Genomic DNA, 25,648 nt, shown 5'->3' on the forward strand with positions numbered 1-25,648 from the left:
TCGCTCTACCACCTGAGCTCCTGCCGCCTCTGCTCTTGTTACAGACATTTCCTCACCTCTATGGTGTTGGAATCCAACTACCGACCATTAAAATTAACAACCATTGAACACTTAACTCAGTGAGTGCCATTAACTCATTGAGTGCCACAATCCGTCAAATCCGTCACGTGGCCTGACGCCCAGAGCGCCACGATCCGTCAAATCCGTCATAAAAAATTTTTCAAAATAAAAAAAAAATTTCAAAATAAAAGTTTTTTTTTTTTTTTTTTTTTTTTTGGGAAAAACATGTTCAGAACCCAAGATATGATGATTTGAAGATTTGCTGCTCCATCCACTCCTTGTTTAACCTATAACTTAAAAAGGCTGTATCTCGCTTCCTAAGCACTTTTTTTTTACAATGAATTTTGGCTGTGGCACTCAGAACCAAAATTCCATTAACATGAATAAATAAGTTTGGCACTGAATGAGTTAAGGTGTTTCACGTGTTGTACCGCTATGGTGCAACGTGCCATTTGAGTGTTTCACGTGTTTTTGAAAAAAATAGAAAAAACTCAAACAATATATATATATATATATTTTTTTTTTTTTTTCAGAACCCAAGATATCATTATCTGAAGATTTACAGCTCCATCCACTCCTTGTTTTTGTTTTTTTTTTTACTTTAATTTTTATCCCACGATTTTGTAACCCACATTTTTTCACCCAGTGCCAATTGCCTATGTAATCCTGGGCACTACCTACCCTCTGCCAGCCTAGGGAGAGCCCAAGCTGAAGCTCATGCCTCCTTCAATGCATGAGGAGCAAGCAGGCCGCTTCTTATCACCCGACAGGGGGGAGTTTCCCTGGTTGGACATAGCGCGTGGAAGGAACACGTTATTCCAACCAGTTCCCTTCTCCTCCATCAGGCGCCCCGGCTGACCAGGGGGAGGCAGTATAGTGACCAGGATTACTACATGTTTTTGTGAGGGTATTAACTACCCTAGGAGACACGGGGAGAACATGCAAATTCCACACAGAGTAGGCCCTTTCGCCAACCCCACCTAGGGTATGGGCGCCGATGACGTGGAGAGAACACGCCCCCAGCGCCCACAGCGTCCCTGGTGGGAATCGAACCCAGGACCTTCTAGCTGTGAGGCGACAGCACTACCGACTGCGCCACCGTGCCCCCCTTCCATCCACTCCTTGTTTAACTTATAACTGAAGAAGACTGTATCTCGCTTCCTAAGCACTTTTTTTTTACTTTGAAAATAATTCTGGCACTCAGTGAGTTAACAAAACGATGATGTTGGTACTGAAGACATCCATATCCGTTGGTTGGCTTTTGTAACGAGCAACATAACGTGTGTAAAAAAACAAAACAATAAAGCTCTGGCAAGTGGGAAGAACATTATTGTAAATATCCCTATCAAACAATGTATATGGTGCATTTTTATAGCGCCACACACACACACACACACACACACACACACACACACACACACACACACGGAGGAAACCATGCAAGGCGCACCAACCTGCTCCTCAGGAGTGAGCGTGTTCAGTGTCTTGCTCAAGGACATTTCAACACTAACTCTGGGGGAGCAGCCCGGGGATCGAACTGGGAACCTTCCGGAATCCCAAGCGGCCGCTCAATACCTCCTGAGCCACTGGTTTCACAGTCGCCCACAGCAGCCTTGTGTTGTTATAGATTGTGAGGCGTTAGTTTTGAAAACGTCCCCCAAGTCTAGCAGCAGCAGCTGCTGTCAGTTGTCTAACCCTTATTATTCACTCTATAGACATTACTTTATTATTGACTTAATATATGTATTATAAAATATCGATGAATTCAAGTCTCCATGGGGTGACTAATCGATAGGAAAACAAAGTCATTTTGGGGGTGAACTATCCCTTTAATATTTCGTATCGATGTTTACTTACACATCTGTTGTATGCACACTTCTCTCCCCCTCCAGTCTCTCTCTCTATCTCTCTCTCTCACACACACACACACACACACACACACACACACACACACACACACACACACACACACACACACACACACCAGCCTTGATGGGATGGGAGGAAGGGTCTTTGTCTCTAGCTGTGAGACAGGTCTAATATTGTACACTATGACCCACTGCAGGGGAATTGCATGTGTGTGTGTGTGTGTGTGTGTGTGTGTGTGTGTGTGTGTGTGTGTGTGCGCGCGTGCGTGCGTGCGTGTACGAGTGCATGTGTGCATCCCCTGTGGTGATAGTGATTCTTCTTAGAGGTGGTAGAGTACAGCGTTCACATACATAATTCACACATGTATGCTGCATGGATGTGTGTGATATTCTAGTGGTGGATGGGGAATGTACAGGCATACAGTATGTTTTGTAGAGTTGTAGGTCTCTTTTTTCTTTTTAAATCTCTGTGGTGTACTGCGTCGTGCTGCTCTTTGTTTGCTGGGTAATAGATGTCGGCTGGAAAGCTCATATTATGTCCAAAACTGTTACTTTTCAGGATTCAAATTCAAAAATGAAGAATATAAAAAATATTTAAAAAATATATATAAAAAATATTAAAAAAATATTTTAAAATATATATATAATAATATAAAAAAATTCGCGCCGCGTTTCGAGCTTGTAGATCTGCTATTTTTTATACTTTTTGAATAGCATGATCAAGTAGGGTGTTAAAGGACAACTTAGTTTCTTTACAACAAGGGTTATTTTATTAGTTTGTAATGATAATAATTAAAAGATGAGTGTAAAAAAACAAACATTTATTGCTTTCTATCGTTATAGTAATTTCTAACTGTAGGCGGGGGCATTCAGGTAATTGGTAAAAAAATGCATTTTTTTTTTACACAATAAGCAGGCTATTCTTGTCTCTGCGAGGCATCACATATATCGGTACACAGTATCTCTATAGTCATGTGATCAAGGCGGATTTGTCCGATTTTTCATATTCCATCCTGATTGGCTAAGATTTGCTTCCAAAGTTTGCAGGAGTGGCCCGTTTGTGCCCGTTGTGTGATGTTGGGACAACATTTGTAGGAGTAATATCAAAAATGTCTTTTGCAAAACTCGGCCTCCTGGTGGCGCTATAACAGACCGATATGAGACATTTGGGCCAGAGGTTCTGCCCTGAGCTCCGTGCCTTCGGCCCTGCGGATATAAAAATAGCCTGCTTATTGTGTAAAAAAAAACACAATAAGCCCCCCAGTTATAAATCACTATAACGATAGAAAGCAATAAATAAAATAAATACAAACATATATAACACTAATCTTTTAACTCATTCAGTGCCACTGGACGTCTAAGACGTCCAAAAAAAAATGTATATATTTTTTTTTTTTTTGGGGGGGGGGGGGGGGGGAAACATGTTCAGAACCCAAGATATGATGATTTGAAGATTTGCTGCTCCATTCACTCTTTGTTTAACTTCTTACTGAAAAAGGCTGTATCTCGGCTCCTAAGCACTTTTGGCACTTTTTTACAATGAATTTTGGCTGTGGCACTCGGAGCCAAAATTCCATAAATAAGCTGGGCACTGAATGAGTTAATTATTATCATTACAAACTAATAACAGAACCCTTGTTGTAAAAAAAAAGTTGTTCTTTAATTTATGAAAAAACACTAACATTTAAAATCCAAAAGCCAGCTACATTTGGAATGTGGAAAACATTCTGCTCCTCCTGTTAACTCAGGTTGAATATTACATTGTTTCTTCATCATTTTTCTCTTCCCCTCCTACGGCTCGGTCGTTTTTCCTCCGTTGATATTATTATCCTGATTAATTTTACACTGTGTGACCACGGTAAATTAGAGATTGGGTTACTTGTGAAAATATGAGCAGCAGGGTTTTGGCTGCAGGCACCGGCGCTTTATTTTTTTTTATAAAGCTTTAGGAAATATGTTGAAACATAATATATTAACCCATTAAGACCTGAGGCCGATTCTAAAGATGTTTTCTACATCCTATAGTTTTTTGAAAAAAATATAAAAAAATATTTTCCACGATTTTTCAAAAATAGCAGATCTAGTGCCGCGCTACGAGCTTGTATATCTGCTATTTTTGAATAGCCAAAGAAATCTAAAAATTACACAGATGCGTTCCCGGTCTTAATGGTTTAAACTACAGCACAGTTGCTCTTCCAAAACATAACCCAGCTGAAAGATATGGAACACATCGGGCATGAAGAATACATCATGTCTCCTGTATAGAGTTACTTGACATGCATTTTGCACGTTTCAGTTAGTTTTCTGTGTCTTCTAGGGTAGCTTTTTCACAATACCAGAGCTTTAAACTTTGACAATACTAGTATAAAAAAAGTGATACGCTGTTCCGCAACTTATGAGTCACAATTTCAGGCTCAGTAACAGAGAGATCTAGGAGATCACGTGATCACAAGATCTACTGTGCCATCCGCTTCCTGTTTAGCGTCTTGTGGGGGAAACGGCTGTAACTTGAGTTGTTTTTTCCCCCCTTGCATTCTTGACGAGACATGCTGTTTTCAATGGCCCATAGCAAGCGAACAAGGGGTCGCGATGATTTTTTTTTTTAGCAGCTTTTTTTTTATTTTTTATTATTATTCTGTGACTACTTGAAAAGGTAAGAACAAAAAGAAGAATCGCTCGCACTATTGCCAATTATTTATTTATTTACTTGGCACTGAATGAGTTAACCCTCTAAGACCTGGGACGCATCTGTGTTATTTTTAGATTTGAGCTAAAAAAGCATTATTTTACACTTTGGCTATTCAAAAATAGCAGATATACAAGCTCATAGCGCGGCACCGAGTGCCGCGCCACGAGCTTGTATATCTGCTATTTTTGAAAAATCGTTTTTTTTTTGGGCAAATCTTGAGATTTGAGTTACAAAAGCGAACATTTGTAACTCAAATCTTTGCTTCTGGGGGATTCAACAGTTTTTTGAAAAAACGTATGTCGCCATAATATCAGTCGTTCTTTTTTCCATGTCAAGAACCCCCAAAATGACATGTATTTGGCCGCGGACCCCCATCTAAAAATATATGTTCCAGGGACCCCCGGAAGCAAAGATTCGAGTTCAATTTTTTCGCTTTAAAACAATATATATATTAAAAGATTTGCACACATTTTTGGCATTTTTCAAAAATAGCAGATCTACAAGCTCGTAGCGCTACGAGCTTGTATATCTGCTATTTTTGAATAGCCAAAGTGTAAAATAATGCTTTTTAGCTCAAATCAAAATGTGACACAGATGCTTCTTCAGGTCTTAAAGGGTTAAGGTTGAGTCCATCAATGGGGTCGGGTTGGTGGTTTAGGGTTAGAGCCCATGGATGGGGTCAGGTTGGGTGCATGGTGTGGTGGTACAACAGGTTCTCATCCATGTGTTCCTCTGCTCTCCTCCTCAGATCGAGAAGATCATGACTCTGATTGGAGCCGGCATCGACTTCTCCAGAGACCAGCAGTACGCTACGCCAGGTACAGTTATAACTATGCAAGGGATAATGCATGGGGAGGTAGTCATTATTGAAATTTAAAGCCCTGAAGGGCGATTAACCACCGAGGCGCAGCCGAGGTGGTTAATCGCCCTGAAGGGCTTTAAATTTATTACACGGCTAATAAATACATAAATACATTTACCCAAAAGTAACAACAAAACAAAGTATTTCCTTGCTTACGGCAATGAAAGTATTCCATAAGTATTGGGCTGGGCGGACAAGTTCGCCTCGCAAAAACAAATGACGAAATGGGAAAAAACTCGCCCCAAAACACACTCGCCCCCATTCTATTTACTGCCGATTTGCCTGTAATACCGCCGGATTTGCCCCAGGGCGACTATGTTTTGGGGCGAGCGTTTTGGTATTCCCCCGTTGTTGTGCCACGATAAACAAGGAAGTGCAGTGGATCAAATAGAATGACTTTTCGGTTATTGCATCGTCTATTTCTCACTTCAAATGTTTTCAAAAACATTCTTGAGAGCAACGTTTAGTTGTAAATGACATGGTGTGTTTGTTTACATGGCTGTCAATGTTGGATAAAGCATAAAATCAAGCAGCGCAGGTTGATATGAGCAGGTGTTCTGAGTCTCTGATTACACAGTTTCCTCGTCGGTCTCACCGGTCATTATCATCGGTCATTATCCAGAAATAATGACCGATGACTGACCAATCAGAATCGAGCATTCAACCAAGCCGTGTAATAAATATTATTATTATACCCCTACCGTACATTACTGCACTCACACATACAGGGCCCTAATTTTACATGACCAGCGCTATTCACAAGAACAAATTGGGTGAAAGGGCCTCTGTGTAGAGTTTGCATGTTCTCCCTGTGTCTCTTAAGGTAGTTAATACCCTCACAAAAAACATGTAGTAATCCTGGTCTCTATACTGCCTCCCCCTGGTCAGCCGGGGCGCCTGATGGAGGGGAAGGGAACTGGTTGGAATAACGTGTTCCTTCCACGCGCTACGTCCAACCAGGGAAACCCCCCCCCCTGTCAGGTGATAAAGAAGCGGCCTGCTCACTCCTCATGCATTGAAGGAAGCATGAGCTCTCCCTAGGCTGGCAGAGGGAGAGTAGCGCACAGGATTACATAGGCAATTGGCACTGGGTGAAAAAATGGGTTACAAAATTGTGGGCTAAAAATGTAAATACAAAATTTAAATCAAAAAAGAATAATTTCAGCGTCTTGTGCTGGCAGTAACATTATCTTCCCCACGTGCAACTGCTTTGCATTCTACACTGTTTAGATACCACAGCGTGGGTTGATAAATATTGATATATATATATTGATATTGATATACTATTGCCTAGCCCTGTACAGTATGTTTAATAATTCCATGTTGTGAAATAATCTAAAATGGCCGACCAGCTAAAGATCATCTCTACTGATATGATGCAACAGGAAGAATTCACTTTTTTCTTTTATATATTGTATTATTTCTAAATGAACCTCTTGCACAGCTTTCTTCCATTGTGGGGAAATTAACTTAATGAATGACTGTCAATGTTACCTTTCTTTTTTTCTCCAACGCCTTTAACGAGCCGACCAGCTGCTGTTATCTTAGTAATTATTGGTGCATGGCAGTTGAAAGGGGAGAGGAATAAATCGCAGAGCGCTCTATTTTCTGTGGGGCTTTGATTTTTATCTCCTTATGCTTCAATTGTGTGTAATAAATCCCATCGCTGTTGGTTTGTAGCGCCACCCCCCCAGGCTGGAGAACAAAAGGCCTTAGCGCAGTGGTGTGAAGTAACTAAGTACATTTACTCAAGTACTGTACTTAAGTAAAATTCTTAGCTATTTTTACTTTACTGGAGTATTTACAAATGTTTATGCATTTACTTGTTTATGCTTTTACTTTTACCCCACTACATCTCAGAGGCAAATATTGTACTTTTTACTCCACTAGAATTATTAGAACACTTTAGTTAGTAGTTACATCGTAGATTTTGATTATTATTACAAAACACACTAACCATTTCGGCCATTTGAAAATAGCAGATCTACAAGCTCACAATTGTGAGCTTGTAGATCTGCTATTTTCAGAAGATTTTGAACTTGTGAAATGGGACATTCTGCATCAATGAGTACTTTTACTTTTGGTACTTTAAAATTAGTATATTTTTATGCCAATACTTTTGTACTTTTATTCAAGTACATGTTGCATACAGGACTTACTTGTAACAGAGTATATCTGCATTGCAAAATTGATACTTTTACCTTTAAAACATTTGAGTACTGTTTCCACCACTGAGCGTAGCATAGCGTAGCATAGCGTAGCATAGCGTAGCTTCCCTCTTGGCCTCTGGCAGAGACAGTGATGGTCTAGTGTGTGTTTTATTTTCCAACCTTTCCTCAGCGCTGCCATCACACTTTACAACTATGTTACAGATGACATGATTTGCGGGATTTAGGCATTGTCAGGTGGAAACCTTGTGTGTTCAAAACTGTAACTATTCAGAACATAGGAAAACAATAACCCGATCGATGGTTTGATTGATATCCTTATTGATCATGAAATAAAAACATGTCACACGTGTAACATACATCTTGATTTGAGCTAAAAAGCATTATTTTACACTTTGGCTATTCAAAAATAGCAATACAAGCTCATAGCGCGGCACCGATTAATCGATTTAAAATCGATTACTAAATTCGTTGCCAACGAATTTGATAATCGGTAATCGCCGTTTTTTTGGACAAAATAGCCAATTTTACGTCGAGGTGCCCAGATGTCACTTGTGCCCACCTATCCTGTATCCATTTAAAAGAGTACTGTTACCCTTTAGCCTAAAATGTTTTTTTTTTTTATCAAATCAAGCAGTCAGAAGAAGATAAAAGGTACCATAAGGTGGCTTTTATTTATTTTGATATGTATTTTATGGGTAGTAGTTTAATCAGCAGCTGAGCGAAATTGTATAAGATGTACTTTTTAATGAATTGTTCATCTGTATTGTCTTTATTGTTAGATAGAACGTGGCCTAAACAAACTAAAATCAAAATGATAAGGTAATTGCTAAATAAGTGCGATAATCCGATTAATCGTTAAAATAATCGACGATTCATCGATTTATGGAATGACTCGTTAGTTGCAGCCTTACCCACAGACACACTTCAATTCACATTAAAAATAGCCGATCTACATAAGGCATTAAATACCGAAAAAAATAAAGTTGAAATAGGGAGATATGAGGTTTCTGCCTGACCATGACGGTTTTTCTTTGGCGCAAGAGGCTGGTTTATTTGTCTCTGGACGTCTTATTAGCCGAGGGTTTGCGGTATGTACAGAGCGCCAGCCGTCGGGGTCGTTGCTAACCATCCCTGCTGATCAATAGAGCCATCTGAATGGCTTCAAGGGAAATCAAGCTAGCTCTCCAAAGACACAGTCAAACAGAGGAGCACTGGTGTAAAGTAACTAAGTACATTTACTCAAGTGCTGTACTTGAGTGCAATTTTTAGGTATTTTTTTACTTTACTGGAGTATTTCCAATTTTCTGTACTTTTTACTTCTACTCCACTACATCGCAGAGGCAAATATTGTACTTTTATTCCTCTATAATTATTTGGAAACGTAAGTTGCTAGTTACTTTGAAGATTTTGATTATAATTACAAAACATACATTAACCACTTCAGCCCGATATACATTCCAGCCGTTTGACAATAGCCGATCTACAAGCTCACAATGCGTCGTGAGATGGAACATTCTGCAGACTGAATACGTTCTACTTTTTGGTACTTTATCAACCCTTTAAGACCTGAGGCCGATTCTACAAATGTCTTCTAAATCCTAACTTATTTTTGAAAAAACTTGTGTTACTATGTCAGTGGTTCTCAAACTTTTTCATGTCAAGGACCCCCAAAATGATGTATTTGGCCACGGACCCCCATCTCAAAATATTTTGTTCCAGGGACCCCCAGAAGTAAAGATTTGAGTTACAAATGTTCGTTAGAAAATATATATATTCAAAGATTTGCACAAATTCTAACGATTTCTCAAAAATAGCAGATCTACAAGCTCATAGCGCGGCACTCGGTGCCGCGCTATGAGCTTGTAGATCTGCTATTTTTGAATAGCCAAAGTGTAAAATAATGCTTTTTAGCTTAAATCAAAAAATGACACAGATGCTTCTTCAGGTCTTAATGGGTTAAGTACATTTTGATACAAATACTTGTGCACTTTTACTCAAGTAAATTTTGAATTTCCGGACTTTTACCTGTAACAGAGCCACAGCATTGATACTTTTACTTAGAAAAGTAAAACATTTGAGTACTCTTTCCGCCACACTAGGCACTACGGCAGCCAGGAATAGATAAATAACACGTACTAGAGGTGACGACAGTGAGACAAAGGTGTGGGAGACAGCTGGTGCTTTTTTAGATGAGCTGACATCAGCAGAGCCTCAGAAGGACACAGGGCAGGGTTTTTTGGACACAGTCCCGTGCCGTTAGCCTATATTTTAACGTCCTTAAACCCCGGGGGTTGGTTTGACATTCTTTCTTCTGAGAGAATTACGAGCACCATATATATCCAAAACCGTAACTTTTCAGGAAATGGACCCAAAAAGAAGGTTACAATGACTCGAATGTAGTTATTATTTAGTCACACGCTCTTTGTTGATACTGGTTATTGTTTCAATATTGATAAAAACCAACAACTCATGAAGAAAAAAAAACCTAAAATGATGAAATATGGAGTGACAGCAGCGAATGATGAATTACATCATTCCAGGGATGTCCCCATTTTTTTCAGGACGGTGCTTCCAGGCCGTTCTCTCTAACCCAGATACAGCCGGGGTCTTTCTGCCAAAGTCACTCCGTAGGGGGTCCGCGTAGTGTGTGTGTGTGTGTGTATTCCATAATCTGGAGCTGTACCCTATTTTCTTCCTGCCCAGAGCGGTTGGTCCCAGTCGGTCAGACGGCTATTCTTGGCACCAACCATGCACCAAGTGCATTTCGTCACTTTTTCGGTCAGGTTGGAAAGCTTGTATGTCCAAGACGGTTACTTCTAAGAACCTTGTTTAACCCATTAAGACCTGAGGCCGACCCTACAAAATAATGTCTTCTAAATCCTAACGGTTTTCTGAAAAAAACTATCGTCGTTGGTTCACAAACTTTTTTTCATGTCAAGGACCCTCAAAATGTATGTATTGTATATGTATTTGGTCGCGGACCCCGTCTCAAAATATTTTGTTCCAGGGACCCCCACAGAAGTAAAGATTTGAGTTCAAAATATTCGCTTTAAAGAAGATATATATTCAAAGATTTGCAGACATTTTCATGTTTTTTTCATGATAAAATTCAATTATAGCAAAAAAATTGTTGATCTGCAAGCTCACAATGAGTCGCATCGCTTCTCAATCGGCTATCTTTGCTACGCTTGTGTAACACTGCAGTATAACCAAGTAGGACATTCATTTGGGGGGGGGGGGGGGGGGGAATAAAAAAAAGGTTTAATTATGGAGATATGAGGTTTCAGCCCGACAGCAACGGTTTGTACAACTGTCTATAAGGGATCCTAGTACATTAATCTCACCTATTTTTTATTTCGTTTTTTTTAATGTAAATCCCTGTGCTTTATGGATGGGGTTGAGGACATGAGGCTTGTAAAATGCACGTGGCCAGTTTGTCCTTAAGGATATTTATGATGGATGGGATGGTGCTTTGGGGCCCCTGGGCCCCGTAGTAGAGAAACCACGTGTCATTGACTCCTCTGTCCCTCTTGTCCCCCCCCAAGAACACACAGTAGATCCACCACCCTGTGGTTTACACTGTAGCACAGCCCCAGTGTTGACTTTGTCGACTAAAACTGTGACGAAAAATGTTCGGCGACTACCTTTTTTCACTGACGAACACTAAATAAAAACTAAGCTGACTAAAACTAAGAAACAAATAAAAACAAGACTAAAATGTTAGTGAGGGACTAGTGGAGAAGAGATCCAGTAGAACTAAAAGACACGTCATTTTATGTTTGGTTGCGCTCGGGTGTTGCGCTCTAAAAATAGCAGATCTACAAGCTCACAACGCGTCGCAGCGCGACGCGTTGTGAGCTTGTAGATCGGCTATTTTCAGCATGCAACCAAGTGTAAAATCAGCCATTACGACGCCATCAAGGCACCGCCAAGATACATTTTAGTCGACTAAATCAACTGTAGATTTAGTCGACTATAATCTTATGACATTTAGTCGACTAAAACTAGACAAACAGTAAAGCATGTCAGATGACTAAAATATTACTGAAACTAAATGGAATTTTATTCTAAAGACTATGACTCAAATTAAATCAAAATCAACACTGCAAAGCCCTAATCAACACGCAACACAGAAGCACTATGCTACAGATTTATTGCATCCGTTGCTCTTTTATCTCTATATATTATGTATTTATTGTGGACTGCACCGTATTGAGCTGTTTAAATATTAAAGCACAGTTGCATGTCAGGGGGGATTAGCTGCCGTTGTTTTTCCGAGTGTTTGTTTTGCTCTGCAGACACGAGGCGAGACGGATCAATGCCTCGCACGATGGTGAAAATAGCCGATTTTTACAAGCCCCCACGACGCGTTGCGTCTGCGACGCGCCGTGAGCTTGTAGATCTTACTGTTTTCATAGCATACCGTCGTTACGACGGAGCGTACGTTTAGGCTAGAAGAAGGCCAAGACTGAACCAAGACTGCGGTGAAGCTGTTAGTGTGCCCCGTCCGTCTGTCGGACTGTCCATCCGTCCGTCCATCTGTCCGTCCATCTGCCAGTCCGTCTGTCTGTCCGTCCCACTGTCCAGCGGGGGGTGGCTTGAACCTTGAATCCTGTCCAATCGGCTGCCAGCGCCTGTGGCTCCGTCCCAACAAGCGTGCGGTCACAGCGATGGAGCCGTGTCTTTTTTTCCCTTTTTCTGTCTGCTGATTGATTGGCCAATACGGATATGGAGGGGGTACGGGGGTTAGGTCAGGGGGGGGGGGCGGGGGGGTCGAGAGAAGAAGAGTTGGAAGCGGCTGATTAGACGCAGACAGAACCAGTACAAGTGTTAACCCATTAAGACCTGGAACGCATCTGTGTCACTTTAGATTTCTTTGGCTATTCAAAAATAGCAGATCTACAAGCTCATAGTGCGGCACGATTTTTTTGAAAAATCTTGGAGAAGAAAAAATTGTATCTTCTTCAAAAAACTGTTAGGATTTAGAAAACATTTTTAAGAATCGCCTCAGGTCTTATAGGGTTAATGGACATGATGGGGGGGGGGGGGGGGGCTGTGAGCTGCAAATGGACAAACAAACATCCATGATGCAGAGAGGGGAGGGGACGGGGAGGGGCGGGGTGGATGGAGGAGGGGAGAGACGCATGCAAGCAAGTAAGAGGAGAGAGAGAGAGAGAGAGAGAGAGAGAGAGAGAGAGAGAGAGAATAGGAACTACAGTGAGGAGCAGCAGCAGCGTTTCAGCAGGACGATGGAAGGACGTTTACTGTTCTAACTCCAGCATCTGCTGCTGCGCTGACTGGTCTGTTTCTTCAGCCCGCTGAGCACCGCTGGACTTCGGCTGGACGGGACGGGACGGGACAGCACGGGACGGGGCTGGTCCGTGCTGGACAGACAGACTGGGAGGACGGACAGACAGACAGACAGACGGACGGAGAGACAGAGAGTTGAGCCGGAGGGAGCCATATCTAATTAAGGAGGCTTTGTTTTGTGGAGCTGTTGGGACCCTTCTGTCTGTAACTACTGAGGAGTTGTGTCTGCTTTACCGAGTGGCCTGGAATCTACCCTCTGTGGGACTGTGTGTGTGTGTGTGTGTGTGTGTGTGTGTGTGTGTGTGTGTGTGTGTGTGTGTGTGTGTGTGTGTGTGTGTGTGTGTGTGTGCGCGTGTGTGTTGGCAGTGACATGGAAGGAACGTACACACAGTTAAAGGAACACACAGAAAGTTAAACAAACAGTTGGTTCTTCCGTCGCTAATTTAAATGTTACGGCATCTCGTTGTTACCGGAGTTTCTGCTTTTGATGTATTATTCGTCTTGTTTGTTTGTTTGTTTCGTCTTCACGAAACCGATCAAATATGTCTCTTAGAAATATAGTGTTGATTGAAAATATCGTGTTTACATGACAACCTGCATGTTGAACATTTTGCATGAATGCGGTTGTGAGTCTGAGTTTTGGACAAGGTTACAAGGTGTGTGTGGTGTTAGCTTTTTTAATGGAGTGAAAATGCATGACGTGTGAAGCCTTGCCTTAACCTCTGTGTCTCATGGCAGAAGGTATGTGATGTGTTTATCTCTCCAAAAATAACTTTTATATTAAATGAACCACGTTTAGTCCACGTCTCTGCAGTTAAAAGAGGTCAGGCTGCAGTGATTAACTGTCAGCTCAGTGTCTTGGGTTGTGAGATCTGGATGAATGTGTCGTTACTCTGGACACATGGTTTTCTATTAGCCTCTGTGTAGTTCCTCTTTGTTCTGCTGCCGTGTGTGTGTGTGTGTGTGTGTGTGTGTGTGTGTGTGTGTGTGTGTGCGCAGTGGTGGAAAGTAAATGTACTCAAGTACTGTACTTAAGGTCCAATTTTGAGATATTTGTACTTTACATGAGTAACTCCAATATCCAATACGTTTACTTCTACTCCACTACATCTCAGAGGCAAATATTATACTTTTACTCCACTACAATTATTTGAAAACTTGAGTCACTAGTTACTTTGTAGATTTAGATTATTATTACAAAACATACATTAACCACTTCAGCCCTATTTGAAAATAGCAGACCATCTCCTCACACGTTTTCCAGAGGATTCACAGAGCGTCAGGGAGAAGTCAACCCCTCTGCCGTCAAACCCACCGCTCCTCTCCTCTCTGTCACCACGTTAGATGGTAGAAGATATGCAAGCGTGTAGATCTGCTACTTTTGATACTTTCGAACACCAGGTTCCTGATAAAACTATGGGATTGAATAGGATGTGGCACAGTTAGACCTGTGAGTTTTTATATCTTTAAACAGCAACGTCTATTTCCTGACACACTGACGTTTTTTTTGCTGTTGTTGTTGTACTTAAAGACGATTGCCGTTGGCGTTTCGGAGCCACACCATGGTGTTTATTTCCAGGCTGACAGACCAAAGATTTCTTATGGATTATTAACTCGTGAAGCAACCAGTTTACCCCCCCCCCCCCCCCCCCCCCTGCTTACAGAGATAGACATGTTTTTGTAGCGTTTGGGACCAGTTTCAGACTTCAATATTATTTTTAAAATATTTTTTATTTCAAGATTTTCCGGCAGACCTTACTCTGGGTATATGGTGGATTTTTTTTTGCCGGTAAAGCAACCAATCTTAAGCCACGGCGCCCCCCTGGTGGAGACCAGGGGTATAACAGTTGTGTTGGTCAGGTTGGACCGTGGCCCTCGGCCTCCGCTGCCCGGCGGGAGCCGTTGCCGCCACCCCGCCCGCGGGTGACACTGTCTCACCAGCCGCTCGCCGATGACGACACAGACAGCGGCGCCCCCTGTGGCTGCTGCTGGTGCTGCGGGGGCCCGGCGACGGGGACGGCACCGCCGCGGCGGCTCTGCTGGCCCCGGATGATGTGGCAGTGCACCCTGTCGGCCTCCGGGTGCCGCTGTTACCGCCTCAAGGGCTTCTCCCTGCTCAAGCGCTTCCCTCTGTCGCCACCAGGTGGCGCCGCGGCCGCGGCGGCGGGCTCCTCCAGGCTGCTGGAGCAGCCGGTCGGCGATTGGCTGGAGCACGTGGGGCTGCCGCAGTACGAGAGCAAGCTGCTGCTCAACGGCTTCGACGACCTGCACTACATGGTGAGTATTAATTAACACTGCAAGTGAAATAGTTCGGTATTTAAGCAGATGCTCTTATCCAAGAGTGACTTACAATAAGCTAAAGGTAAAGTAAGTTTTAACCCATTAAGACCTGAGGCCGATTCTTAAAAATGTTTTCAAAATCCTAATTTTTTTTTGAAAAAACAAAACAAAACATATTTTCAAGATTTTTCAAAAATAGCAGATCTACAAGCTCATAGCGCGGCACTCGGTGCCGCGCTATGAGCTTGTAGATCTGCTATTTTTGAATAGCCAAAAAAATCTAAAGTGACACAGATGCGTTCCAGGTCTTAATGGGTTAATCAAAACGCTCCAGTTCTCATGAACTCTTTGACTGCCAATAGTCCATATTCACATGGCGGCCATTTTGGAATTTAACATTGCGTTGCTGTGGCAACTGGGGTGGCATTTCATTGACTTAATGGCAATATGGCCGCCGTGTGAATATGGTCTATGACGAGATTTCTCGTCATATGCCAATGACGAGAATGACGTGATTTTGTGTTTGAAGTGGTTTTCCACTAGATGGCGCTGTTCGCTCACAAAAAAAAAACAGCCGGTTCATTACCTTGTTATGCAATTTTGGAGAATGGCCTTTTCTATGTTTTTGTTTCTTTTTGGCGAAAAACATTCAACTGGCCATAACTATGAAACAGATGATCGCGGTGGCTCGGCTCCAGCCGGCAGACTCGTGGCACTGGGTGCTAAACTCACACCGGAAGTCGGTGAGATAACATTGGAGTCAATGAGAGCCGGCTGGACAGCTTATGAACAGACACTATTTCTGAACGATTGAGACCTTTTAGAAAATACTCGGCTCAGGAAAAATAAAAGAAGGCGTAATATCACAGATTGTTTTCTGCTGTGTTGCTTTTTCGATGTGTACACTGTATAATTTTATAGAGGTATCTAAAGAGCACAAAGTGTGTTTCTGAACGTGCCAAAGTATCACGAGACTTTTCCACCATTTACTGTCTGGCAGCCAAAATCTCGCGATACCTCCGAACCAGAAACGATACCTGCCGCTGTTTAGATTCCTCAATAAAACGATGCACTGTGCACATCGAAAAGCGAGTGATTATAAAACAACCTGTGATAATTATGTCTTCTGTTATGTTATGTTCAGAAATAGTGTTTATTCATAAGCTGGACCAGCCGGCTCCATTCACTGCCATGTATTTCGTCGAACTTCCAGTGCGAGTGTTTGCCACCCATGAGCGTCATGGCGCATCCCCTGGGCGTCCAGCACAACTCTTCCTTTCAAAAAGTTCCTTGGCTTGTTCAAATGGGTTGTTTGTTTTGTGTGAAGTCTTGAGTCGGTGAGTGCCTCACTCCTGAACTAAAAGAACCGGGGTTACATACGTAACCTCTAGTTTTCTCTCGCCGCTTCACCGTGCGTTCAGTGTTGTGTGATTCAATTGGTCGTTCTCTCTCTCTCTCTCCGTCTCTCTCTCCTCTTCTCTCTCTCCGTCTGTCTCGTCTTCTCCGGTCATTTCTCTGTACTCTGCCAGTCTTTTCCATTTCCTCCCCAACCGTGTTGTTGTTCTGTGAACTCATCACATATAGACGTGTTGTCACCTCTCCATTAGCTCTCAGCCTGGTCCCATTAGCTTCCCTTTAGAAGTCCAATTTGCTGAAACCCCCCTGAGTGCTCCGCTCGCCCGTTTTTCCAATCACAGCTTTTTGATTTGTGTTAACCCATTAAGACCGGGAACGCATCTGTGTCATTTTTTTTTTATTTCTTTGGGCTATTCAAAAATAGCAGATATACAAGCTCATAGCGCGGCACTCGATCAGCTATTTTTGAAAAATCATGAAAATGTATGCAAAATCTTTAACTCAAATATTTGTTTCTGGGGATTCTACAAATGTCTTCCAAATCCTATTTATTATTATTTTTTTTTAAACTTATGTTGCTATATATCAGTGGTGCTCAAACTTTTCAAGGACCCCCAAAACGACATGGAACCCCATCTGAAAATGTTTTGTTCCAGGGACCCCCCAGAAGCATTTGAGGTAAAAAAAAAAATGTTCGCTTTAAAAAAACATATATATTCAAAGATGTGCACACATTTTTCGCTATTTAAAAAACAAAATAGCAGATCTACAAGCTCGTAGCGCGGCGCTCGGTGCCGCGCTACGAGCTTGTAGATCTGCTATTTTTTGAAGAGCCCAAAGAAATCTTAAAAATGAACACAGATGAGTTCCCGGTCTTAATGGGTTAAGCCCTGATGACGATGAGCTCTTGGTTAAATGGCAAATTGTGCTTCGTAAAGCCTTTTTCTCTCCAAAGCGCTTTACAATGTGCTTTACAGTCACCTCACTCATTCACACATTCATTCACACTGACGGCGGAGGAAACCCCATGCAAGACACCAACCTGCTCATCATCATCATCATCATCAGTGATAGTTCGGTCTTCAGTGTTTCATTAAGACCTGGAACGCATCTGTGTCACTTTTAGATTTCTTTGGCTATTCAAAAATAGCAGATATACAAGCTCATAGCGCGGCACCGAGTGCCGCGCTATGAGCTTGTAGATCTGCTATTTTTTGAAAATTTGATTTGGTTCTAAACACACAGGGGATCTGTGTGAGACGAGCAGTGAGGACCGCGTCGCTTTGCGATCCGCCATCTTGAAGCTACAGCGGTGAACGCTAAACAGCGATCAGCGATGAGAAAAACAACAACCGAGATAATCGACTTTTAGGTTTCGGTTTAGACAGGAAGCGGATGGGATCGGAAAAAACAGATCCCGGATAATTCCGTTTCCGGTGGTGCTACAATGAGATGTGTCGTGGCCAACGAGGCCTACAATGAAATTTCAAAACATATAAAAAAAAAAAGAGACCACTTCGCGTATATCTACGCGACTGGCACGTGGCGGCTTTAAATAGGTTCGCGTAGATATACGCGATTGGCACTGTTAATGGGTTAATTTAGAAAGCAGTGGAGCAATATGGATGCTGCAAGAGCACCAAGACACAGAGTGGCTTTCATACCTGTTGATGTACCGAGCACAGACAGACAGACAGACAAGGCAGCTGGACCGATGTGTTCAGCTGCTTTCTCATGAACACCTAATAAGTGGAGAGATGCGTGCGGTTGTCATGGCCGCCAGGGTTACAGAACCTCCCTCCCCCTCCGTTATTTTCTTATGTGTCCACCAGCTGTAATAAGAAGGATTGATGGAGGGATTGAGCAGGAGGTCCCAGCCAGAGTTGCCAGATCTGCTTATTATAATTTCCCCCGCACGATTTTATTTGAAAATAGCCGATCTACAAGCTCACAACGCGTCGCATCGCGGCGCGTTGTGAGCTTGTAGATCTGCTATTTTCAAATAGCTGATGTGTATTTTAAAGCGCTCACGTGGCCCCATAGTCGCTTCTTTTGGGCTGGTTTTCCTAGACCCGGTTGCTTGTTTCTCTCACAGGATCTGGCAACACGGGTCCCAGCTGGTCAGCAATGGCCTGGTGGACACGTTTGTGGGAGGTGAGCCGTGTTATTGTATCGCGAGGAACACTCTTTCTCTACCTCATTCCTTCTTGCGTCGTTACCAACAACAAACCAATGTCTGTGATGTCTGCAGTATAGGTTCTGAACATCACATTTTGCCAATGAATTTACATGTAAGTTGTAAAATCTAGTGGTTTAGTGTGTGACTCCAGTAAAGATGCTGTGAGGTCAGTCGGTCTTTTCTCCCTCCATCCACCGCGTTAGGTGTGGATTTGATATCGTCTCTTCAAAATCAATATGTCTTCCACTTCATGTCATCCGTGCCTCCTTAGTTTCAGTGTTATCATGGATAACGATAGCGTTCCAATTATAGAAACGTAATACAAAGTCTAATCAATAACACAATATACGTGTACACACGTATCTCTCTCTCTCTCTCTCTCTCTCTCTCTCTCTCTCTCTCTCTCTCTCTCTCACACTGTGAGCTTGAAGATCGGCTATTTTCGGCGAGCGAAACCGACCTTACAATATTCCAGTGGTTTTCAACCAGTGGTCCGGGGACCACCAGTGGTCCTTGGGGGGAGTACCAGGGGGTCCCCAGGGAAATTAGCTAACATATCGTCACAATCATTTTAACCACTTAGCTTTGGCTATTCAAAAATAGCAGATCTACAAGCTCATAGCGCGGCACCGTGTGCCGCGCTATGAGCTTGTAGATTTGCTATTTTTGAAAAACCTTGAGAAAAAGTGTGCACATCTTTTGAATATTTATATTTTTTTAAAGCGAAAATGAACTGATATCTTTGCTTCTGGGGGGTCCCTGGCACAAAACATTTTCAATTGGGGGTCCGCGGCCAAATGTATATCAATGTAGGGGTCCTTGGCATGAAAATGGTTGAAAACCACTGCAATAGTCTTACAAATGAAGCACTTCTCACACCGTGTCGTTGAACGTTGTTATGACAGTAGTCAGTCTGAACATAGTCCTTTGACAAGGTTCGTTCCAGCAGTCGAGAGCGCCCGCTATGGTCTCTGTCCCACCCTACAGAGTCCTTCCCAGGTCTTATTTTGGAGCCGGCCGGGGTCGATATCACCAGATGATGGATCAATACATCCAGTGATTGCACTCAGAGTGTTCAGGGCTTCAAGACGCAGATACAAAAAAAAAAAAAAATGTTTTTATCGACTCCTCCCAGAGCAGAGAAAGCTTTGACGAGATGGAGCTGTTGTTCAAACCCCGCTGTATCTCAAATGTGTACTTTTACTGTAAGTACAATACTTGAGTAAATGAACGTATTAGTTACTTTCCACCACGGATCCTTTGACGGCACAGAGCTGCTGGTGATCAAACGGAGATTTAACCCATTAAGGCCTGAGTCCTTAAAATGTTTTCTAAATCCTAACAGTTTTTTTTTTTAAATATTAAAACAATATTTTTCACGATTTTTGAAAAGCCAAATAAATCTTAAAAGTGACACAGATGGGTTCCAGGTGTGGGAACGCATACTGTGTAATTTTAGATGTTTAGCCATAACCATTATTTTATACTTTGGCTATTCAAAAATAGCAGATCTACAAGCGCAAAGCGACGCATTTCGAGCTTGTAGATCTGCTACTGTTGATGCGTTTTTGTGACGCTGTAGTCTGATCAAGTAGGGCGTTAATTTCACGAAAAAAAACACCAAAAGTTTAAAAATGGAGATAAGAGGTTGTTGGTATTGTTACTTTTACTTAAGTTACGGAAAGAAAAGAAAAGTTCTTCTACCACTGCTGTGAAGGCGAGAACAATCACGTCGGGGATGCTTTGGAGGGGAATGAATGTGATTTAAGTCTATAGTCTGTTTGCATCGCTGCTCACTGAGTATAAAGGATTCTCTCAGAAAGCACCGGGCTTTAGAACCCAAACAGTGTGAAGGACAGAACAACAACATCACAACAATGTGTTTGTTCTGTTTGTCTGAAATACTTCTAACCGCGTTATCATTATGGCTTTGTCTGTTTCGAACACAAATAAACCAAACACACAGCACGGCATACGCTGCTTATTACGTACTGGGGAATAAGATAATTGCTGCAATTGATAGTCGATACAGGCAAAAACATCATTGGGGAAGGATTAACCCATTAAGACCTGAAGCCGATTCTAGAAATGTCTTCTAAATCCTAACAGTTTTCTGAAAAACGTATGTTTCTATATCAGTGGTTCTCAAACTTTTTCATGTCAAGGACCCTCAAAATGATATGTATTTGACCGTGGACCCCCATCTCAAAATGCTTTGTTCCAGGGACCCCCCAGAAGCAAAGATTTGAGTTACAAATGTCCGCTTTAAAAAAATATGTATATTCAAAGATTTGCACAAATGTTCTCTATTTTTCAAAAATAGCAGATCTACAAGCTCGTAGCGCGGCACTCGGTGCCGCGCTACGAGCTTGTATATCTGCTATTTTTGAATAGCCAAAAGTGTAAAACAATGCTTTTTAGTTCAAATCAAAAAGTGACACAGATGCGTTCCAGGTCTTAAAGGGCTAATAGATTTTTTTTTGTGGTGACGGTGGTGTTTTCTTGTTGTGTGTCCAAATCCATTTCAGAAGCATTAGTGGAAGAAGAGCCTGGGATAAAGTAAAGACTGTGAACTTCCACTAAAGTGCCTTCATGCACACTCAGAGGTTTTGTTGTGTGGTTACGACACGATCAATATCGGTGCCGTGCTATGAGCTTTTATGTCTGCTATTTTTGAATAGCCAAAGTATCAAATAATGGCTATGGCTAAAACCTAAAATGACACTGATGCGTTCCCCGATTAAATGGGTTAAATCGAATTTTCTGTCCCCAACTGAGGATTTCTATAGTCGACTCTGATCGACCAAATTCTGCCTATAGTCGACTAATAGTTAGACCCTCCAGAAAAATGCATTTATGCGATTTACCAGAATTGCAGAATTTACCGCATAATCAGCAAAATGGCCGCATCGCATCGCATAATATGCGCATCGCATCGCATAATACGCACATCGCATCGCATAATATGCGGTTCGCATCGCATATTTCCGCATATTTTGCAACTTTTAACATATTCCGCATTTTTCGCAACTTATCGCATATTGCCGCATATTGCCGCATATTGCCGCATATTTCACAACTTTCCGCATATTTCGCAACTTCCCGCAATTTCACCGCATAAAATTGCAAAAAAAAACGCATATTTCGTCGCAGAATCAAGGATTTTAGCCCGCATAATCAAGAGTTTTAGCCCGCATAATCAAGAGTTTTAGCCCGCATAATTAAGGATTTTTGCCCGCGTTTTTCTGGAGGGTCTAAATAGTCGACAAATGCAAAAAAAAATTACTTTTCTTTTTTTTTGCATGATTCGACTGCCAATCTCAGTCGAATCATGCAAAAAAGACGTTATGCAATAGACTAGAGCATGGGTTCCCAAACTTTTCAGCCCACGACCCCAAAATAACGCGGCTATTGACTCGCGACCCCACCTTACCCTGGAGATAATTTATGCACATAAACTTGCACATTTGTAATGTATTAAAATGGTAAAATGTACTATTTGTAATGATTTTTAGGTTGTATTTCATCCGTTCTGTTGAATAAAAAAAAAAATGACCCAAAATAATTTTGTGACCCCAACTTTGGGAACCCCTGCAATAGAGGAACATTCCATTTGGGCTGTAGGGGTGCTTAATATCTGATTTAACATATACTTGCTTGCATGGTTTCTCCCAATAAATCATGATGTACTGTATATCCTATTTTTTCAAACTATTAGTTAATTAATATAACAAATTAGGCCAATCTCTCAGTTCAATAATGCAGAAAAATGATTTGACGAAGAGAGTGGCAGTCGACTATTCGACTAATTGGAGGTCAGGCCTAGTTGCCACCATGTCAGTCAAACGCTGTTCATGTCCTGAGTTCTCACAGCTGGAAAAATGTCGATTGTTGTATACAGTATGATGTTTTTATGGTGAATTTCATCCACTCGGCTGTACCCTTTCACTTCACTGAATAATCCCATTCATCTGTGGAACAGACAGGGATCCCATTCAATCATCCTTCCATAGACCAAGGTCACCACCGCTATAGGAGGTAATAGTGTTGATGTGGAGGTTTTTTTAAAGATGATTGTTTTATCTTTATAGCAGAGTATATATAGAGACATTGTGTAATAGAGAATTGGTTCTCAAAGTGGGGTCCGGGGACCCCCAGAGGTCCTGGGGGTGGGAGGGGTTCCAGGGGGTCCGCAGCTAAAGTAGTTAACCCATTAAGACCTGGAACGCATCTGTGTCATTTTAGATTTCTTTGGCTATTCAAAAATAGCAGATATACAAGCTCGCAGCGCGGCACTCGGTGCCGTGCTACGAGCTTGTAGATCTGCTATTTAAAAAAAATCTTGAACATTTTGTGAAAATCTTTGAATACGTATACTTTTTTAAACAAAATTTTTAACTCAAATCTTTGCTTCTGGGGGTCCCTTGAGAAATATTTTGAGATGGGGAGTCCGCGGACAAATACATATCATTTTGGGGGTCCTGGACATGAAAAAGTTTGAGAACCACTGATATAGCAACATACGTTTTTTTCAAAAAACTGTTAGGATTTAAAGGACATTTTGTAGAATCGGCCTCACGTCTTAACATTTTTACCACTTTAACCACTTCTACCTTGGCTATTCAAAAATAGCAGATATACAGATAGCAGATATATGTAGTCCAATCCTACTGGCTCTCACCTGCCAGTGGGGAGCCCCCACCGGGAGGACTTACAGTAGGGTCTAGCCAGGGCCTCCATCCTAATCCTTCCCGTTTAATACATCCTCCGCTAACAGGCTAGCTAGCATAGTGGCAGAGATCGCTCCCCTCCCCCGAACACGGGCCAATTGTGTTCGTGTCAGACGCTCGACAAAGCCGTACGCACCGTGGTGGAATGGAACCCCTAGACCCCTATAGCCTATAATGTGGTATGCGCCTTAACCACCCGGCCGTCGGCGCCCCCTAATGGGTTGTAAGGGAATCGTTTTGGAACGTGAGGGGAAACGACATGGATGGGGGCCGCGGCCCGCGATGTGTCAACAATGACAATGTGCTCCTGATATAAGAGCTTACGTGTCGTCTCTGTCGGGTGGAAACCTCTTATGTCCAAAACGGTTATTCAAATTTAAAAAATGCAAACATAGCAAAAGCACCAGATCCACAAGCTCAAAACGCGGCGCTTAGCGCCGCGTTTTGAGCTTGTAGATCTGATACTTGTGATGCGTTTGTGTGATGCTTGTAGTATAATCAAGTAGGACGTTAACTCTCTCAGTGCCACAAAACGAGTTATCCTGAGTTTTTTCTGAAGTGCCAAGAACAAAAAATCCAGAGTTAAAAAAAAAAAAAAACCTTTTTTTTTTTTTTTTTAAGAATGTTCAGAACCCAAGATATCCTGATCCGAAAATGTGCTGCTCCATTCACTTCTTGTTTAACGTATTACTGAAAAAGGCTGTATCTCGGCTCCTAAGCACTTTTTTTTTACTTAAAAAAAAATAAAAAATGCTGGCACAGTATGAACATATTTTTTTATTTCATTGGCACTGAGACAGTTAATTGACAAAAAAATAAAATAAATGAAAACATTGGAGATAAGAGGTTTCTGTACAACGTGTGCATGAACAACAGTGAGTGAGTGGTGTCTGATCAGTTAGTTTTCCTGCTGACCCTCAGCTCTACACTCAGCTATTGATACAAATGGATTCTTTGTTTTTATATTTATTTCCCCCTTGGCCCCGCTATGCAGCCCTGACATTGATTTATCGATCGGTTCTCCATTACTCCTGCCTGCCACACATACCTCAGAGGGTGTGACTGACAAAGGACTTTTGACCCCCGTTATCATCACCTAAAACTGCCCGTTGGGTCCCGACCGTCCCAGCGACCCAGTGCTTGGGAAACGTTGCTTCAGCGTTGAAGGTTCTTCAACGTCTTCTGGCACAGGACTGAACAGGCGTTGTTTTTTTTTTTGTGCAGCGGCAGCGTTTCGAGGCTGATCGATAGGGAGCGAGAGTGAGGGGAGGCAGGCTGGGATTTAATCCATCTAGACCGGGGACGCATCTGCGTCATGTTAGATTTCTTTGGGCTATTCAAAAATAGCAAGCTTGTAGCGCGCCACCGAGTGCCGCGCTACGAGCTTGTAGATCTGCTATTTATTTATTTTTAATCGTGAAAATGTGTGCTCAACTCAAATCTATACTTCTGGGGGATTCTACGAATGTCTTCTAAATACTAGCAGTTTTTCTTTTCTATGTTTTACTTCTGTTGCTATATATATATCAGTGGTTCTCAAACGTTTTCATGTCAAGCGCCACATGTATATGTATTGGGTCACGGACCCCCATCTCAAAATATGTTGTTCAAGAAGCAGAGATTTGAGTTGAACGTGTATATTATATTCAAATATTTGCACACATTTTCACAATTAGAAATGAATAAATAGCAGTTCTACAAGCTCGTTGCGCGGCACTCGGTGCCGCGCAACGGGCTTGTAGATCTGCTAATTTTGAATAGCCAAAAAAAAATCCAAAAATGTCACAGATTCTTTCCCAGTCTAAATGGGATAATCCAAACTGGATTAGACTTCCAGTAGGAGAACGACCTGCTGCGTCTGAGCTTTCTACTGATGGACAAACGGACAAACTGCCTCGTGTGCCGATGATTCATCCTCATCTCATTTCAAATACTGCTGCCTGTGTATTATGTCGTACTCTGTACTTCACCTTGCGGTGAACCAACACGGAAGCTTATGAATGGCCAGAGTGGCGCTGTTTTACCCTGCGCCGACCTGCGGTGTCAGAAAGAATTTATTTTAACGCAAGTGAATGGGTTTTTTGACAAACTTTAGACTAGATTTTCTTACCGTAATACAAATTGTCATAAATTCTATATGCTT

The 25,648-nt window shown here is 42.1% G+C and overlaps 1 protein-coding gene across 11 annotated transcripts in view; it reads left to right on the plus strand.

Annotated features, from left to right (window-relative positions):
- Positions 1-25,648, plus strand: part of LOC311054406 (ankyrin repeat and SAM domain-containing protein 1A) — a 191,247-nt gene that overhangs the window by 136,529 nt on the left and 29,070 nt on the right. For all 11 annotated transcript variants that reach the window (XM_084070356.1, XM_084070354.1, XM_084070355.1 and 8 more), the window contains 2 exons: positions 5,366-5,435; positions 15,104-15,237. In XM_084070356.1, coding sequence (XP_083926482.1) covers positions 5,366-5,435; positions 15,104-15,237 — 204 coding nt within the window. The remainder of the gene's footprint in view (positions 1-5,365; positions 5,436-15,103; positions 15,238-25,648) is intronic.

This window comes from Gymnoscopelus microlampas (assembly GCF_963454915.1).
Source record: "Gymnoscopelus microlampas genome assembly, chromosome: 10".
Lineage (NCBI taxonomy): Eukaryota > Metazoa > Chordata > Actinopteri > Myctophiformes > Myctophidae > Gymnoscopelus > Gymnoscopelus microlampas.